This window comes from Polypterus senegalus, chromosome 4 (genome assembly GCF_016835505.1).
Source record: "Polypterus senegalus isolate Bchr_013 chromosome 4, ASM1683550v1, whole genome shotgun sequence".
NCBI lineage: Eukaryota > Metazoa > Chordata > Cladistia > Polypteriformes > Polypteridae > Polypterus > Polypterus senegalus.
In genome coordinates, this window is record NC_053157.1 from 237644760 (window position 1) to 237664013 (window position 19254).

General features: G+C 43.9%; 1 protein-coding gene across 1 annotated transcript; it reads right to left on the reverse strand.

The window, feature by feature from the left end:
- Positions 1 to 11022: 11022 nt before the first annotated feature.
- Positions 11023 to 11991, reverse strand: LOC120528926 (zona pellucida sperm-binding protein 1-like). Its single transcript, XM_039753003.1, has 4 exons — positions 11820 to 11991; positions 11507 to 11604; positions 11305 to 11432; positions 11023 to 11072 (listed from the first exon to the last, which is right to left on the reverse strand). Exons 1-4 carry the CDS (start codon positions 11859 to 11861, stop codon positions 11023 to 11025), a joined length of 318 nt encoding a protein of 105 aa, XP_039608937.1. The 5' UTR covers positions 11862 to 11991.
- Positions 11992 to 19254: the final 7263 nt, after the last annotated feature.

Consider the following 19254-nt stretch of genomic DNA (forward strand, 5'->3'; position numbering starts at 1 on the left):
TAAAATAATCCACTCCCTCACCTATACATTTTAATGGTTTTGACCAAATTGAATTTTTCTCAAGGTAATGATTTGTGCAAGATGGTTTTGGATAATTCTGTGGAGATGGGTGGTTTTTGCAGATCTACAACAACATTCATTTTATTTATACAGGGCCAGTTTTGAGGTACTGGTCAACTTAACCTGAATTTCTTTGATTTGGGAGAGAAACTGAAGTATTTGGTGAAAACCTTGCCCTATATGAGGGCAATGTTTAACTGAGTGCTTGGTCAGTGATTTGAATCAGTGAGACTGAAAATAGATTCTGTAATCTAGGAGAGTTCATAGTTTACACAATGTTGCTCATAAGTGTACCATGTTCCAGACAATCTTAAAATCGTTTAACCAGTTTCTCAAATCACATTGTAATTAAAGTAGCACGTTAAATGCTTTGTTTTGTATTTGATCTTCTATGTGTGTGAATCACTACTTGCTTCTTAAACCGGCTCTCTTCCTCCAACTGGAGACAGAGTCCATTACATTCGTGATATTACAGCTCTCTGAATAACTAAAATACTGAGATGTATACGTGATGTCATTTTTATAATGATAGGAGTTAAAGCACGTTATTAAACATGTGTTTCACTTCGATGAAATAATTTATTGCAGCAGTACTCGGGGCGGCTCTAGGCTTGTGGTGGCACTGGGCAGAGGAAGAATCGGTGGCTCCTTCGCCCGCCCGTCAGTAAGGTAGCTTATCACGGTGGATGGCCACGTATGTTGCGGACACTGCACAGCAGCCTCGTGCTCATGACAAGCATTTAACTTTTGCTGAAATTTGTCGCTGTATTTTTAGCTGTGTTTTCTCTTTCTGTTTTATATTCAATATATTGTAATGAACCGGCAGTCAGCACTAACAGCATGGTGCATTATGGGTATTTCTTCAGAGTTTTTACTTTTTGTGTTATTTAAGCAAGGCAGTCGATTTATTTTGCATTAGAGATGTTATATGTGTTTATTAGTTTGGGTGAGTTTGGTTCATTTTCAGCCCAGTTATATGAAAGTGTAACAGTTACCATTATGGAGAAAGATGTGTTGATGAATGACTTTGGCTATGGCGTTACATGTATTAAGCTTTGTTTTTGACACTCTGCTCTATTAAAGGGGTTATAAAGGACAGAGCTGTGTCTTGCTAGATATTCCATCTATGCAATTATTTACGGAGACACTCAGGGTCGTGCGGTGTATGGGACACGAGTGTTCGCCTACTTAATTAGCTAGGTGTAGGTGCTAGCACTCCAATAGCTTAGGGGAAGTTAGTAGCAAAGTTCAGCTCCGGGAAGTTTTAATAACTCAACTACCAGTTATTACAATATATTGGCGTAGCCGCCACTGCAATTCTTGCTTTTCTTTCCCCAAGTAACCGATCGCCATACAATCAGCTCTGTAATAGACGTTAAGCCATCTGTAAGCTTAGCGCCGATTCTTCAAAACGTTTAAAGAACATTGAAATATCTTCTTAGCACATGTTTGTTTATTCTCTCCTTAACGACACTCCCAGTGAAGAATATAGATTATTTAAAAGAAGTTAAAGTTTTATGTGTATAATTTAACAAACATATTTTGCTGAATTTCACCTTAAAAATGATATTGTCATCATATGTAAATACGCGCTTAATAAAGTGGCTCAGGTTGTGAGATATTATAACTGTAGTGCAAGTTTACAGTGAGTTGATTGTACTTATAAGTCCTAACAGTTCTACAAGGAGCAATTGATGGAGTGCATTTAAAGTTCTTGGGATTAAACTGTTTTGAACTGCGAGGTCTGTACAGGAAAGGCTTTAAGACGTTTGGGCAGCATGTCCATGAAACTGTATACCGATAATTCTCTTTCCGATCAGCTGCTGCTGTGATTCACACTCGGATACAGTGATATAAATACTCCGAGTCGTGCAGTGAGAGAAATATGGAAAAAGATGATCCGCTGTGGCAACTCCTAACGGGAGCAGCTGAAAGAAGAAGGTGCAGTGAGTAACAACGCTAAAGCAGTTATGGCATTTAGAATACTATGGCTGTTCCCTCTACCATTATATTGTTAGAAGTTAATTACAATCAGATGCGTTACACTAATAAAAATATGCGGTTAGTTTCAGTGTATTTATAAAGCCGCGTCAGGAAAATAAGGAGTAATCACACAAGAACAGTAGCACTGCTTTGACGCTGGGTGCCGCCAGTCTGTAAAACCGAGTGGAGAACTTGCGTACGACAAGGTATGAGATGCGTGGCTTTATGCCAAGTGTAGGTTTTAAACATCGCGATTTGAACGTGGAAAAGTTCTTACGTAACATTTCTGTGTATACGCACTGTTTATACATGAGGCCCCAGGCTAATACCATCCCTACAGTGAAGCATGGTGGTGGCCACATCATGCTGTGGGGATGAAACTGGGGGACTAGTCAGGATAAAGGCAAAGATGACTGCAGCAATGGACAGAGACATCCTGGATGAAAACCTGCTCCAGAGCCCTCTTGACCTCAGACTGGGGCGACGGTTCATCTTTCAGCCGGACAACGACCCTAAGCACACAGCCAAGAAATCAAAGGAGTGGCTTCAGGACAACTCTGTGAATGTCCTTGAGTGGCCCAGACTTGAATCCGATTGAACATCTCTGGAGAAATCTTAAAATGGCTGTGCACCGATGCTTCCCATCCAACCTGATGGAGCTTGAGAGGTGCTGCCAAGAGGAATGGGCGAAACTGGCCAAGGATAGGTGTGCCAAGCTTGTGGCATCATATTCAAAAAGACTTGAGGCTGGAATTGCTACCAAAGGTGCATCGACAAAGTATTGAGCAAAGGCTGGGAATACTTATGTACATGTGCTTTCTCAGTTATGTTATTTTTTAATAAATTTACAAAAACCTCAATCTTTTTTCACGTTGCCTTTATGGGGCGTTGTGTGTAGAACTGTGAGGAAAAAAATTAATTTAATCCATTTTGAAAATAAGGCTGTAACATAACATGTGGAAAAAGTGATGTGCTGTGAATACTTTCCAGATGCACTGTAAATCAACGAGTTAGTGGACTTTAGCAGTCTATAGAAGCAACACTAGCAATATTCAAAAATAAAAGGGTATTCTCTCTTTTGTAAGTGAAATGAGTTAATCTAAATATTTAGAGAGGAGGATGCAGATTTCTTTTGTCGCTAGGCTTTGTTGTAAAGCATCATTGCTAGTGAAGAGAAAATGAAGTCCCGTGAAGCTTTGAGGTTTTCTTACTGTTTGTGCGGATCAAGATTCGAAGCTTTGAACTCACCGCCCCGGTATGAACAGCGACATCTGGTGGTTATCTGAGGTCAAGAGTGCAAGTGAAGCGAGAATGGCTCATTTCACGTTTACCGACTGAGCGCCCATCTTGCGGCACCGTAGCGCACGCCCCTTTTTTCTGACAGCCAATAGCGTGCCGTCTGACGGAGATGGCACTATGTGAAGGGTTCATAGCTGGGGTGCCTTCAGCCCGAGTCTCTGACCCTTTTTTCCCCTTTTCCATTTGATTGAAGTACATACAAAATGATACGTCAGACAGACCAACTTCTTTATTATCCATGATGTTCAAAACACCCGTGTTCCTTATTCCTCGCCACATTCGATGCATTGCATCTAAACGCTCATTGGTTTTCAACGCTTGCACGCAATGAGCTCCGCCCCTCCGACCAAAGAGACCATCAGAACCGTTTGATTTCATCCTAACCAGTCACACAGTAGTTGGTCTCAGTCACTGGGGATGTCACATTAGATGCTCGACTTCCTTCAACTAGGTAAGATTATGTAAATGAAGGTTACAACTAAAACAGCCGTCTAATATGACATGAGCTGGACGCGCTTTGGGGGCTGAAGAACCATTAAAAACAACACGGGTGCGTTTCACGTATAAATCGTTATCTACTAAGCATGAGGAATGTTTGAGTTTTAGGAGTGATTCTCAAAAAACTTTGCGATGTAAAATTAAACAGAGGACTTCTCTGTTGGCCTCTTCCGCGCAGCACCCAGGGCGGATCTGTTAATGAAACAAATGAAAGTTAAGCTTTGGATTATCAAGCAATTTTAAACAAGAGTCCCCACATTGCTTTATAATTTTGGGTATCTACTATATGAGATTTTTTTTAATTATTAATAAATAATAATAATAATAACAGAGTGTAATTTAGCACTGCGCAGTGGGTAGCGCTGCCTCCTCGCAGTTAGGAGACCGGGGTCCTCCCTGCGTGGAGTTTGCATGTTCTCCCCATGGGTTTCCTCCGGGTACTCCGGTTTCCTCCCACAGCTCCAAACACATGCAGGTTAGGTGCATTGGCGATTCTAAATTGCCCTAGTGTGTGCTTGGTGTGTGTGTGTGTGTGCCCTGCGGTGGGCTGGCCCCCTGCCCGGGGTTTGTTTCCTGCCTTGCGCCCTGTGTTGGCTGGGATTGGCTCTAGCAGACCCCCGTGACCCTGTAGCTAGGATATAGCAGGTTGGATAATGGATGGGTGGATGGATGGATGTAATTCAGCACAGCAGTTTTAATCAAAGTCTGAGAAGTAGCGTTTACATAAAAAAAAAAAAAAATCGTAGTAGTCTGTTTTCAAACAAACACAATGAAGATGATATCAACGGTCATTCAGACTTCATTTCTGGTTTCATAGCCCCCCATAACAGTTCAAACATCAGGACCCCAATAATGCAGATCCCCCACTGCCAGCGTCCACGTCACAAAAACATGTCGGTTAAAGAGGCATCGGTCCCACATAATTAGTTTCTCAAATAATAATTATATTATTACACCAAACATGTGCAAATGATGTAAAATAATAAGAAAATGGTATGAGCAGCCGTTTGGTTGAGCTTATTTTTAGACCCGAGATCTAATAATGAAAACTGAGGGGTACTTAACTCATGCTGTTTGGGTCATTTCTACCACTTGGTTTAAATGTGTTACACACCAAGCAGTCACTAGGTGGCAGTGTGAGTTCAAGAAAAGACCCTCGTCAGGCAGCATCTGAACAGAAACTGAAATCTCCGCTGACGTGTGCGGTTATCTTTCCAACGTTTTCAAAGGTAAGTTGATTTTTCTGATATGGTTTGGCGTCAGAGGGTTTACTGAACAAAATTCTTACACTAAGTAGCAAGAAATAAGTATAACGAACTTTCTTTTTAAACATGCTCTACCTCGGCCTACAGACAACGGCTGAAAGAAACAAACCCTATCATTAAGCAAGTTAAACTTTGGACCCCAGAGACTGAGAGCCCCCTGCAGGACTGTTTTGCTCAGAGAGACTGGGAAGTGTTTAGGAGTTGCAGCCCCTCTAGAGGACTCTTCTATCAGCATACAGGACTATACTGAGTATGTGACATTAGCACCTGTATAGACAACATCGTGCCCACAATACCAGTCAGGAAGTTCTCCAACCAGAAGCCCTGGATAAACAGTCAGGTACGCCACATGCTGCGTGCCCGCTCTCTTGCATTTAGATCAGGCACGGAGACGGAGTACAAAGCTGCAAAGTATGGATTAAGAAAAGCCATCACAGCAGCCAAGCGGCAGTACAGAGAGAAGCAGGAGGGCCTACAGCACATCACAGACTACAGGACCACCACCAGCACAATCAGCTCCACTGACAGTCTGCCAGATGATCCCAACACTTTCTACATCCAGCAACAGCACAGAGTGGAGGCACACACACACACCTGGACCACCCAACCCAACGGTCTCTTCAGGTCAGGTACAAAAAGCACTAAGGAAGATCAACTCCCATAAGGCAGCAGGACAGACAACATCCCTGGGTGGGCTCTCAGAGCATGTGCCAACGAGCTGTCTAATGTTCTCTGCTCCATCTTCAATCTTTCCCTCAGTCAGCACATTGTTCCATCCTGCTTTAAGGCTATGATCATGGTCCCCCTTGCTAAAAAAAGCCCACCCACCTGCCTGAATGATTTCAGGCCGGTAGCACTCACTCCAATCATCATGAAGTGTTTTGAGAGAGTGGTGCTGGCTCACATTCAGAGCAGCATACCAGACAATCTGGACCCCTTGCAGTATGCCTACCGGCCCAACAGGTTCACCTCAGATGCCATCTCGGCTGCATTACATTATTCCCTCTCCAATCTGGAGAACAAAGACACCTATATCCGAATGCTATTTGTTGACTCCACTGTTATCCCCCATAAACTCACCCATCATGTACTTGGCCTGCAACCCACCCTCTGTGACTGGCTCGTTGACTTTCTGACTGGCAGGCCCCAGTCTGTCAGGACTGGTAATAGGACTTCAGCCACCATCATCACAAACACGGGCACTCCACAGGGATGCGTCCTCAGCCCCGTCCTCAACACCCTGTTCACCTATGACTGTGTCGCCTCCCCCAAAGACAACGTCATCCTAAAGTTCGCAGATGACACCGCAGTGATTGGACGCATCACTGGTGGGGATGAGGTGGCCTACAGGAAGGAGGTGGACGGTCTGGCGTCATGGTGTGAGGGCAACAACCTCACCCTCAATACAGACAAGACGATGGAGATGATAGTGGACATGAGGAAGGGAAACCTCACTGTCCACTGTTCATCCGAGGGCTTGAAGTTGAGAGAGTGAGCAGCATGAAATACCTGGGTGTCTACATCAGTGAGGACCTCACTTGGACCACCACACCGCTGGTCAAGATGGCTCAACAGCGGCTGTACTTTCCGAGGAGGCTGACGAAGTTTGGTATGTCGATTATGATCCTTGACAACTTTTACAGCTGCATTGTTGCGAGTATCTTGACAAGCTGCATCACTGTACTGCGAAGGACCGCAAACACCTGCAGAGAGTGGTAAAGACTGCGGAGAAGATCACCAGGACCCCACTGCCCTCTCTGCCGAGTCCGCAGGAGAACTGCCTTGATCCTCAGGGACCCTAAACCCAACACAAACTGTTCACACTTCTACCCTCAGGCAGGAGGTATAGGAGTTTGAAATGCAGGACTTCCAGGCTAAAGAACTTTCCCCAAGGCCATTAGCCTTCTTAATAACTGACATGGAGTTTATAACTGTGGTGCACCTCAGTCTATCGACCTCACACAACTGTGTTTGACTTGTCCATCACACACCTACCTGCACAATACACTTTATACTGCCTCTGTTACTTACTATTTATGTTTCTTTATACTTTGGTTTTGTCATTTGGTGTGGACAACAATGAAAGAATTTCATTGTACAGCGAAAAGTGTTTCCTTTCTGTAAAACATGAACTTGAAATGGTTCAGGTGTCAATACACAGTGGAAAAAAAAAATTCACTAACACTGATTTTTTCAAATGTTTGTATTTTCATGAAGAATCCAATGTTTTATAATCATATACTGTAATCCACACGAATACACCATACACGAACCGGCCACTTTATTAGGTACACCTTGCTATTACCCGGTTGGACCCCCTTTTGCCTTCAGAACTGCCGTAATTCTTCATGGCTTTGATCCATCAAGGTGCTGCAAACACTCCTGAGGGATTTTCCTCTATATTGACATCATTTAGTGCTGTGGATTAGTCAGCTGCACAGCCACGATGCGAATCTCACGGTCAAACTCACCCTAAAGGTGGTCTATTGGATTGAGATCTGGCGAGTATGGAGGCCACTTGAGTGCAGTGAACTCGTGGTTATATTCAACAAACCACTTTGAGAGGATTGGAGTGTTGTGACACTGCAGGAAGGAGCCGTCAGTCCTAAAAGGATGGAAAGGGTCTGCAACACTCAGGTAAGCTGTGGCATTTAAAACTGTGTCGTTGGTACCAAGGGGTTCAACGATTACCAAGAAAATATCCCCCCACCCCAAACTGTTGATACAAGTAATGGGTCCCTGCTTTCATGTTGTTTTTGGGTAAGAGGAAGAAAGGAAAACCAAACTGCAAGAACACTGATGTTAAAAATGACTAAGTGTAGAGGGGGCACACCCAAAATAAAAGATATTCTAATCAATAAACCAATACTAACCAGTTACTCCAGTGAAAGTTAACCAGCAGGTTATAATCAACATGCAGCATTATGAGCAGCAGGTGGAAGCACCAAACTGAAGGAGTGAGAACGGGAACAGCAAAGCAAGACAACAAATTGCAGGTCCTACAAGTGATGACAAGCAAAGCTATGGCAATAAATGTAATGTTCATGGATATCAGACTTGCATCAAAGTGTTGATTGGGGGATAGAAGCACAAACCCCCCCTAAACAAGGTTTAAAACTCTTTTCATCTTGCAGAAATCACAGCCTGCGGAAGCCTCTTCTCCTGCAGCTTTGAAAATTAGACATCGTAAAGGGTGACCTGTTGGTTTGAGTAAACGATTATGGCACCAGTCTAGTTAAATGGGTCGTACCAAATGATCAGAAAGATTGGGATGATGGGTAGGAGATGTGCAGATCACCAAGCAAAACCCATTTCATTAAACAGAAAGCCAAAGATGAAAAGTTCCTGCTTGGACACCATGTCCATGCAGGATTCTGTTCATTTAATTGAACAATCTCAAAAAACTGCAAATATTTCTTAACATGCACACATACCGGTCCCGGTACATAACGACGATTGGACGACGTCACAATCATGTCACAGCCATGTGTGAATGCCCCTCTGTCATGCACCTCGACACACTACACATCAAATGAAAATTCAGAGTCTCGTCTTTCCGATGATATAAACCATTTTGACACACAACAACCACAGCACTGACACTAAATCCTTTTTTACAGAGAAGTAAATACTTTTAAGAGTTGACTTTTCCTACCTTTGAAGGCTCTCTGCAAGTCAAACATCAATATTTCCGAGCAGTATTGATCTCATTCTGTCCGTAAGGCTCCAGGGAATATAATCCAATAAAACGATTAGGTCCAAAACACACGATAGATCCTCAAAGGGACAAAAACCTCGAGAAAACGTTTAACTTGAGACTAGCTCAGACATTTTTTTTTCATCTCTACTGGTCATATCAGACGTAATTTGTTTCTGTCGGAAATAACCATGCTAAAGAATGTTACACCGAAGTGTTAGCTTCTGATTGACACCTAAGTTGGCCAATTACGACGGGTCTGGGGGGTGACTGGCACCTCTTATAGCCAATGAGTGTCACAGACAGCTGAACGATGACACACACAACTCCAAACCCTGCTAGAATCTACCAGTTTGATTGGACGGTGTGAGTGACACTCCAAACTTACAGCCAATGAGCAGCTGAGCACGCCGATATGCAACTTGCCATGCTAACTTGTAAACAAAACCGATCGGAGCTGCGCGAAGCTGGCATTTGTGCCAGTCTGCAGACGTGGTGCGTGGTTGTTTATTTTGAATTCACCAAGTTTTTTTGCATTTTAAATATGGATAAAAGTACAGATAAACGTAAATACACTCTCGATTAAATAATAGACGAATGTACGAGGCCTGACAGTGATCAATCGGACCAGGTGACGTCTAATGGCAGAGAGCGACATGTGACATGCCCTTGTGCTTTCTGCCTGCTAACGATTGCTACAATCAGTGGCACGTGGAAAAACGCTGAGCTGTATTGTAACAGTTTGTGTAAAAAAAAAAAAAAATAGTTTGTGTGCATTAAAAAAATATATATTTTTGGCCCATAAGACTTGTATTGACTATTTTTACATAGAAATGTGTATTTTTTATTATGGAACCTGAATTTCCATAACTAATATAGTGACACTGTGTGTAAATATAGATTCCTTTAGGTGTAAGCTTTCAGTAGAGCCCTCATTGATATCTGTGGGTTGAAGCATTCAAAAGTTATGACACTTTTTCCATACGTTCCAAAATGTGGATGATGGTCCCTCTAAAAAGCACCTGGACATGCCCACATAAAAACTGGTGTTAAAATGTCATTTTAACAGGTATTCTTTTCAAATTTGAAACGTGAGTAGTCAACAAGTTATTCTGTTGGTACATAGTGTGTTTCTGTCCCCACCTACCTACTGCAGCTTTATTTTCACAAAAAAAATACTAAGTCGAGAACAAAAAAAAATTCATTTTTTCCTGTGAGTTCTAATGTGCGTAACTTTTGCTCAGTCACACCTACAGTGATTCTGACTTAAGAGCTTTTATTAAAATTTCAGATTCACTTTTTGCCAGTTCATCCTCCTCACAGCAACTAGAGACAACACCAGCAACATGGCAGCTGCAGCTCTCAGCACCAGGTATCCAGTGGGAGGTAGACTGACATTTACTCTCCAAGCCATACATTGAAGGAAGACAAAGGATCAGCCAGACCCAGAAGCAGAACTTCAGCCTACTCCAGTAGGAGAATCAAGATGGTTAACTTTCTGCTGCAGGCTGGATGTTTGCATGTGGTCAGCCTCCAAGATAAAGAAATCCGTGCCAACTTGTCTGCAGCTCTGCCAGATCTTGAAAGCAGAGAAAGAGTGGCATGTTTCAGATCAAATAAGCCATTAGGCTGTCAGTCATGAATTGAGTTGTTTAAATGGCGCACCCCATTTTAGGAAGCCCAGTTTACCCACACTTCAAGCTCAGTGCACGTTTTACAAAGCACTGCATTACCATTATAGACTGTGTCCCATTAGCCACCACAGCTAAGCCAAACCACAGGCTACTCACTTCTTGTAGGGCAGCTTTGAGTACATGGGTCTGAGGCGGAGGGATAGCAGGCAGCAGATGAAGATCTACAGAGAGCAAAGACAAGAAGCTTTCAAGACTATGGATTCTACCACAAACTGAAGATGTCCAAGAATATTTCATGTGTGATTACAAGAACCTCAAAAAGCAGCAGGGGCACAGAACTAAACACTTGGTAAGGAAACCCACCTTTTCAGCTAAGCCTTGCTGTGCTACAGGATCCAGAAAAGCAAACATCTCAAACACAAATCTCTTGTAATGATGACTTGGGTAGGCCACTCCAGAGGTGCTGTCCACAGTGACCAAGCTGGTCAAATAGTTGTCCCCAGTGTATGGGCACTTGGGAAAGCAGACCACCCAGTTAAACACTGACAAGCAATCCTCTACTCCCCCACTCTCAAACAAGTGGCACCTACCCATTCACCAGAAGGCTCCACTGGGGCTGGCTGGAAGCAGAAGGTCCTGGGGTGACCCAGCAGTCCCCAAGAGTCAGAACAAGGTTAGGGTCAGTCTTGTTCTGGCCATGGAAGGTTGGGTGAGAAATAAGAGAAAGGGAGCATTACTTTGCAGCAGTCACACCCCAACTACATTAGCTGATCACCAAAAAGTCCAATCTGCATTTAAGACTCTGCTTTCTAGTCACCCAGTGAATGATAACCACACAAACCCACAGGGACCCCATCCTTAACAGTACCTGTAGCAATGACCAATTCCAGGTCAAATGGCCCTTGCTCTACTACTGGAAGAGGTGGCGCCACAGTATACACCTCAGCCTCCACTTGCACATCCTGGCTTCCCGAGTAGGTGCACTGGAAGAATAACCTGAGGAGAGAAACACCACATCATAGCAGGTAGAGCACATTTAGGGTTAGAGGAAGCAGGTTCAGAAGCCTTACTTGTAGACACTGTCCCTGGTGATGGAGCCCTCTGGACCAGTCCTCACAGTGATGGCAGCAGACGTGGTGTTCTGGCAAGTCACATTGCCACCAGCCAGCTGGAATAGCAACATAAATCATTGTCTGACAATTATATGGAATTCAGTAAACCCCCTCTTACTAGCATCCTTCTCACAGGATAAAAAAAAAAAAAAATAAAACAAAATCCAGACAGAACAGCTTGATTCCTAGATAGTGGTTCCTACTTCTGCCAGCCCTTTGGCTTTTAATGGCATACTGGGCAATAATGGCCAAAGTTGCAGAGCAGTCTTACCTGAACTGTGTTGCCACAGGCAGCAACTGGAAACTGGTACATGACAAAGCTGGACAGGCTGGTCACAGGACTGCAGCTGGGGGAACTGCCGTCCACCAACTGGATGGACCCAAGATCCAGGGGAGGAAGGGTCACCTTCTCAGACACCACCACCACAAACTGGCAATCCAGGGTGCACTGGATGAAGACCCTCCACAAGGGAGCTTCTCACTGGCTGCAACTGCACATCTCTCAGCAACACTCCCAGATCGGCGAGCTGCAATGGTCAAAAAGCCCATTTAGAGGATGGGAGAGACACTCAAGGTGCCAACACAGAGTTAAGCACACCTGGTTTAGGGCATGTGAACATCTTCAAATTAGAGGGACATCCAAAGGCGATGCCCACAACAGCCAATAGGGGGGTGCTGGTACGTGTGGGTCTGATTCTCAACCCAACCCCCCATATGTAGAAGTCAGCTGTGAGAGGACAGAATGAAGGCATTTAATGTGGGTTGAAGGTGAGATGGCATTTACACATTAGGGCCTTTTAAAAATCAAAGGTCTGCTAGATGTGGCAATGTTGGCCAAAAGTGGCAGAAGTGTCACCTGAACTGTGCTGCCACAAGCACTGACTGGAAACCGGTACATGACAAAGCTGGACAGGCTGGTCACAGGGTTGCAACTGTTGTCCACCAACTGGATGGACCCAAGATCCAGGGGAGGAAGGATCACATTCTCAGACACCACCACCACCACAAACAGGCCATCCAGGGTGCAGTGCAGTGTCACTGGTCAAAGCAAACAAGCATGAATATCCAGTAGCAGCCACCTTTGCTCACACACCCCCCAAAAAATGCTCACCATCATTGGCATAGAAACATGGACTGGTGCTGCTGCTCGAATCATAGCAACAGTTGTTGGCTTCACAGTCTGCTTGAGTGATGGACGAAGACCCTCCAGGAGCTTCTCACTGGCTGCAACTGCACATCTCTCAGCAACACTCCCAGATCGGGGAGCTGTGATGGTGGAAAAAAAGCCAATTTAGAAGATGGGAAAGATACTCAGGGTGCCAATGCAGAAGTGAAGCATACCTGTCTTAGGGCACGTCAACATCTTCAAATTAGAGGGACATCCAATGGCAATGACCACAACATACTGGAAATGCTAAAGAGAAAGCAGAGGCTCAAACCTCAGCACAAGATACCACAGCTTGATTATAAACTGCAACGGGAAAGCGCCGGCACTACTCACCTCCTCTGCCACAACCATACTGGGAAGAAAAGTCACCGTTATTGTGGTACGGCCAGACTTCAAAGATCTCCCAGGCATTGTCCTCCGTGTGGTCACCTTCACCAGTCCACCAATCGTCTCTGAAAACCAGAAAGAAAAGTGGACGTCATTAACTGAAAGACACAGGCGCCGACTATGCTCAGTGGTCGAGGACAAGCCGCACTCACTCTGGAGAAAAACGGTCGGAGAGACTTCAAATGACAGCGTCATCGCCTTGTCCTCGTCGAATGTCTTAATCACATCGCCTAACACCGCAAACACAAACTGAGCGCCCGACACGCACAACCAGAAAAGACACCAGCAAAACAAACGCACCATGCTGTGAATGAATCAAACAGGAACACAACATGAATTGGGGAGCGCTCGGGGGTTTAAATTATCGGCGACGGCTCACGTGATTCGTTAGTGAGAAGGCGCGAGAATGGAGCGCGGGAAATCAACGGCACTGCTTCACCGCGTGCGGCTTTATTGAGTAATCAGCACGTCACGGCATCGGTGTGACCCGTTTAAACCAGGGGTCCTCAATCACGGTCCTGGAGAGCCGCAGTGGCTGCAGGTTTTTGCTCCAACCCAATTGCTTAATAAAAAGCACTTATTGCTAAAGTAACACTTCTGCTTCACTTTAGTGATTTTGAGCCCTTATTGCTTAATTTTGTCTTAAACAGCTATTTTAATTGCTCCTTATTATAAATAACATGCAAATGACAAGAAAGAGCAGCATTTCTCCATTTAGCTTATTTACATTTACACCTGTGTGTATTTATCTGCACTATTGGGTTTAATTAAATACTTGGAAGAAAAATGAAGAGAAAAAAATGAAGGACTGAGAATTACTCGTCCATTTTAGCATTCAAATCATTTGCATGAGAGAAAGGGAAAGAAAATCTCGGATATGAGAATGACCTGACATAGCAGAGTTCATTTAATTTCATATCTTGTCAGTGCTTTATTGGCAAGAATTGCTTTCTAATTAAGCAACCAGGTCAGAACAAATACCTGCAGCCACTGCGGCTCTCCAGGACTGGGATTGAGGACCCCTGGTTTAAACTATGGGTGTCAGGTGCAGATTTTCTTTCTAACCCTTTTCCTAATCAGTGTCCAGTTTTCACTGCTAATTAACTTCTTTTCACTCTATTTTAATAGCCCTGTTTTTAAGGATTAAGTCTTCTGGATTGATTCTTTTCTTCATTAAATGACAGCCAAACAGAAATGAGACATGAAACGAGCCAATACATGACCAGCTAAATTGGGGCTTCAACCAGTTGCTTAATGAGAAGCTGATTCTTGGCGTTAATTAAACCCGTTATTCAATTCCATGGCTTGTTGCTGCTCTCTTATTGCCACAGCAGACATTTCCAAAACTGTTGATATTACGTTTTTTTTTTTTTCCTAAGAACTGATCATCCTAAAATGATCCTAAAATGATCAACCTTACTGAGACCTTCATCTTTGTTTTCAGATTTTGTTTGACGGGTACACGTCATGTCCAGCTTGTTTTATGTCTCATTACTGTCCGGATGCTAATTAAGGAAAGAAAAACAACTAAGGGGCCTGAGTCAAGCTAATTAAAGCCTAGGCTAAAGAAGTTAATTAGCATCAAAAACTGGTCACTAATTAAGAAGATGTTTAGGATGAAAACCTGCAGCAACTGTGGCCCTCCAGGACTAGAGTTTGACACCCCGGAATACCACTTAGAAGTGACCGCTCTGTGGGGCGATCGGTCTGTTAATTTATTTAGGTTATCCCAAAGCCGTCTTTTCTTACACAGCCTTTCTTTAGAAATACTCGCAGTTGTCACGTTTCTCGTCTTCCCTGATGTTTACTGATTCCCACATTAAATTAAGAGAAGGTGGGCCAGGATGAGGGTCTTTACAAAAATACGACATGTTTCTTATAGCATTTATATGACCTGCTTTTATTGTTTTTATAATTGAAATTCACCGATGACATAAAGGGGAGAAGAGGTTGTATTGTGTCGTATACTTTTTCAAGAACTTTTATTTATTTATTTATTTTTAATGTCTGCTTGCTGGAAAAAAACAGATTTCTTTCTACACCCGCTGAAACACCATTTAGTCAATATTGCACTGTACATTGCTATTATAATGGTGAAATGTATTTATTTATTTATTTATAAAACAGTTCTGTCTTTTTAGCTTCAGTTTTAAGCACTTGCTCTTGGCACTGATATAGAAGGGGCTCTGAAGCTATAGGGATCTGCATGGCAATCGGAAGTTTGCCGGTTCGAATCCCGTAAATGCCAGTAGGGACTCTGCTCTTGAGCGAGGCCCTTAGCCTGCAATTGCTGAGCGCTTTGAGTAGTGAGAGAAGCGCTCTATAAATACCAAGAATTATTATTATTAAGGGACGTTGGAGTATCAGACTAACTTTGTGTGAATTATCAGCTTTAATCAACATGCAGTTTTCAAGAAGGTTTAGTGTAGGAATCAGATCAGGAATCCCACCTGACAAGGATCGACGGAGCAGACGAGATCAGCTCACAGCGGTAAAACGTGCACTGCTGGTAGTTTCTGGAACACGAGAATCAGCTTTGCATACTCGGAGTTGGTGTTTTAAAAATTAACTTTACGCCGATGTCGCATTACACCATGCTTTGTCGAGGCGTATGTCAGGCGCTAGCGGCTAATCTCATCGCTGCACAATGTCAGATCACACAACTTAAAATCTGAGCCCATTTCACGTTTACCGACTGAGGAGCACCGTGGCGCTCGCTACTTAATTCTGACAACTAATAGCGTGCCACATGACGGAGATGGCGCTGTGTGAAGGGTTCATAGCTGGGGGTGCATTCAGCCCGAGTCTCTGACCCTTTTTCCATTGTATTTTAGTCCATAAAAATAATTCATCAGACAGACCAACTTCTCTGTTGTCCATGATGTTCAAAACACGCGTGTTCATTTTTCCTCGACACATTCAATGCGTTGCATCTCGGCCTCAACGCTCATTGGTTGTCAATTCCTGCATGAAATGAGCCCCGCCCCTCCGACCCAAGGTACCATCAGACCCGTTTGATTCCATCCTTGCCAGTCACACAGTATTGGTTTTAGTCACTGGGGATGTCACATTAGATGCTCGACTTCATTCAAATAGCTAAGAAGGTTCACACTACAGGGGCACGGGGGGTCTGCTGGAGTGAGTCAGCACAGGGTCCAAGGAAGGAACAAATGCCAGGCAAGGTTCAGCAATGCACCAAATGAAGGTTACAACTGAAAAAGCCATCTAATTTGACATGAGCTGTACGTGCTTTGGGGTGAAGAACCTTTAAAAACAACACAGACGTGTTTCGCGGATCATTCATTATCTACTAAGCATGAGGAATGTTTGAGTTTTATGAGTGACATTCAAAGCAATTTTTTATATGACATCAGACCAGGCGACATTTTTCATATCTTCTCTTGTCCAGTTTTGGTGAGCCCCGTGTGTGAATTATAGCCTTAGCTGACAGGAGTGTGACAGGAGCTGCTGTAGCCCACCTTCTTCAAGGTTTGACGTGTTTTGTGTTCAGAGCTGCTCTTCTGCACACCTCAGTTCTAACAAGTGCTTATTCGAGTGCCTGTCGCCTTTCTATCAGCTTTGAACCAGTCTGGCTATTCTCCTCTGGCATCAACAAGGCATTGAACTGCCCACTCACTAGATACTTTCCCCATTTTCGGACCATTCTCTGTAAACCCTACAGATGGTTGTGAGTGAAAATCTCAGCAGATCAGCAGTTTCTGAAGTACTCAGAGCAACAAGCAGGCTACATTCAAAGTCACTTCAGTCACCTTTCTTCTCCAGTCTGATGCTCGGTGTGAACTTCAGCAGGTGGTCTTGACAAGGTCTGAAATGAATTGAGGTGCTGCCATGTGATTGGTTGGTTGATTAGAGATTTGTGTTAAGAAGCAGTTTCACTAGTAAATAAATGTGAGGTGGGCATAACGGACTCTGGGGGCAGCCGAACCACAAAAACAGAACAGGAGTTGCGTTTTTTCAAAATCAATCGTTCTTAGAAGATGATGAATGAGTCCGCTTTACAATCCCATTGTTATCTGACATTTCACAAATGAGTTTAAAGAACTTCTTTGATGGGCTCCTCCCCAGCAGAAAATCAGACAGTGGATAACAGGAGCATCGACCTCATGTGTTTGAATTGTCAAACAGTGCATCCGGAAACTATTCACAGCGCATCCCTTTTTCCACATTTTGTTATGTTACCGCCTTATTCCAAAATGACTTCAATTCATTTTTTTTCCTCAGAATTCTACACACAACACCCCATAATGACAACATAAATAAAGTTTACTTGAGGCTTTTGCAATTTTATTAAAAATAAAAAAAAATTGAGAAAGCACATGTCCATAAGTATCTACAGATTTTGCCATGAGGCTCCAAATTGAGCTCAGTTGCATCCTGTTTCCCCTGATCATCCTTGAGATGTTTCTGCAGCTTCATTGGAGTCCACCTGTGGTAAATTCAGATGATTGGACATGATTTGGAAAGGCACACACCTGTCTATAGAAGGTCCCACAGTTGACAGTTCATGTCAGAGCACAAACCAAGCATGAAGTCAAAGGAATTGTCTGTAGACCTCCGAGACAGGATTGTCTCGATGCACAAATCTGGGGAAGGTTACAGAAAAATGTCTGCTGCTATGAAGGTCCCAATGACTACAGTGGCCTCCATCATCCATAAGTGGAAGAAGTTCGAAACCACCAGGACTCTTCCTAGAGCTGGCCGGCCATCTAAACTGAGCAATCAGGGAGAAGGGCCTTAGTCAGGAAGGTGACCAAGAACAAGATGGTAACTCTGTCAGAGCTCCAGAGGTCCTCTGTGGAGAGAGGAGAACCTTCCAGAAGGACAACCATCTCTGCAGCAATTCGCCAATCAGGCCTGTATGGTAGAGTGGCCAGACGGAAGCCACTCCTTAGTAAAAGGCACATGGCAGCCCGCCTGGAGTTTGCCAAAAGGCACCTGAAGGACTCTCAGACCATGAGAAACAAAATTCTCTGGTCTGATGAGACAAAGATTGAACTCTTTGGTGTGAATGCCAGGCGTCACGTTTGGAAGAAACCAGGCACCGCTCATCACCAGGCCAATACCAACCCTACAGTGAAGCATGGTGGTGGCAGCATCATGCTGTGGGGATGGAACTGGGGGACTAGTCAGGATAAAGGTAAAGATGACTTCAGCAATGGACAGAGACATCCTGGATGAAAACCTGCTCCAGAGCGCTCTTGACCTCAGACTGGGGCGACGGTTCATCTTTCAGCAGGACAACGACCCTAAGCACACAGCCAAGATATCAAAGGAGTGGCTTCAGGACAACTCTGTGAATGTCCTTGAGTGGCCCAGACTTGAATCCAATTGAACATCTCTGGAGAGATCTTAAAATGGCTGTGCACTGACGCTTCCCATCCAGCCTGATGGAGCTTGAGAGGTGCTGCAAAGAGGAATGGGCCAAACTGGCCAAGGATAGGTGTGCCAAGCTTGTGGCATCATATTCAAAAAGACTTGAGGCTGGAATTGCTGCCAAAGGTGCATCGACAAAGTATTGAGCAAAGGTTGTGAATGCTTATGTACATGGGATGTCTCAGTTGTTTTATTTTTAATAAATTTGCAAAAACCTCAAGTAAACTTTTTTCATGTTGTCATTATGGGGTGTTGTGTGTAGAATTCTGAGGAAAAAAATGAATTTAATCAATTTTGGAATAAGGCTGTAACATAACAAAATGTGGAGAAAGTGATGAGCTGTGAATACTTTCCGGATGCACTGTATGTGATGTATTTTCATACCAGACATGTGCAAATGCTGAAAGAAAGACTTGAGCTCCTGGTGTGAGGTGTCCATCCCCTGGTCTTTGATTGACTACTCCTGCTCCCGTGTCATGATCCTCCCTATCCCCTTTGAGAGCCCAGTGCACGTGTCTGCTGTTTCACTTTGTAATACGCATGGATGACTCAACTGAAACTCCAATCTTTGAGTGAACATAACACCGGGGGTACCAGCACCCCCCACCACACACACACTTGACCAGCGGCATTAACAGGGGCACAGGCGTTTTAACTCTTGTGATGGGTCAAACTGGCGCTAAATTTGTGCTTCATTGGACTTGTAAAGTTTGAAAGGATAAAAAAATAAAATGTGAAGATCCACCCACGTGTGTAT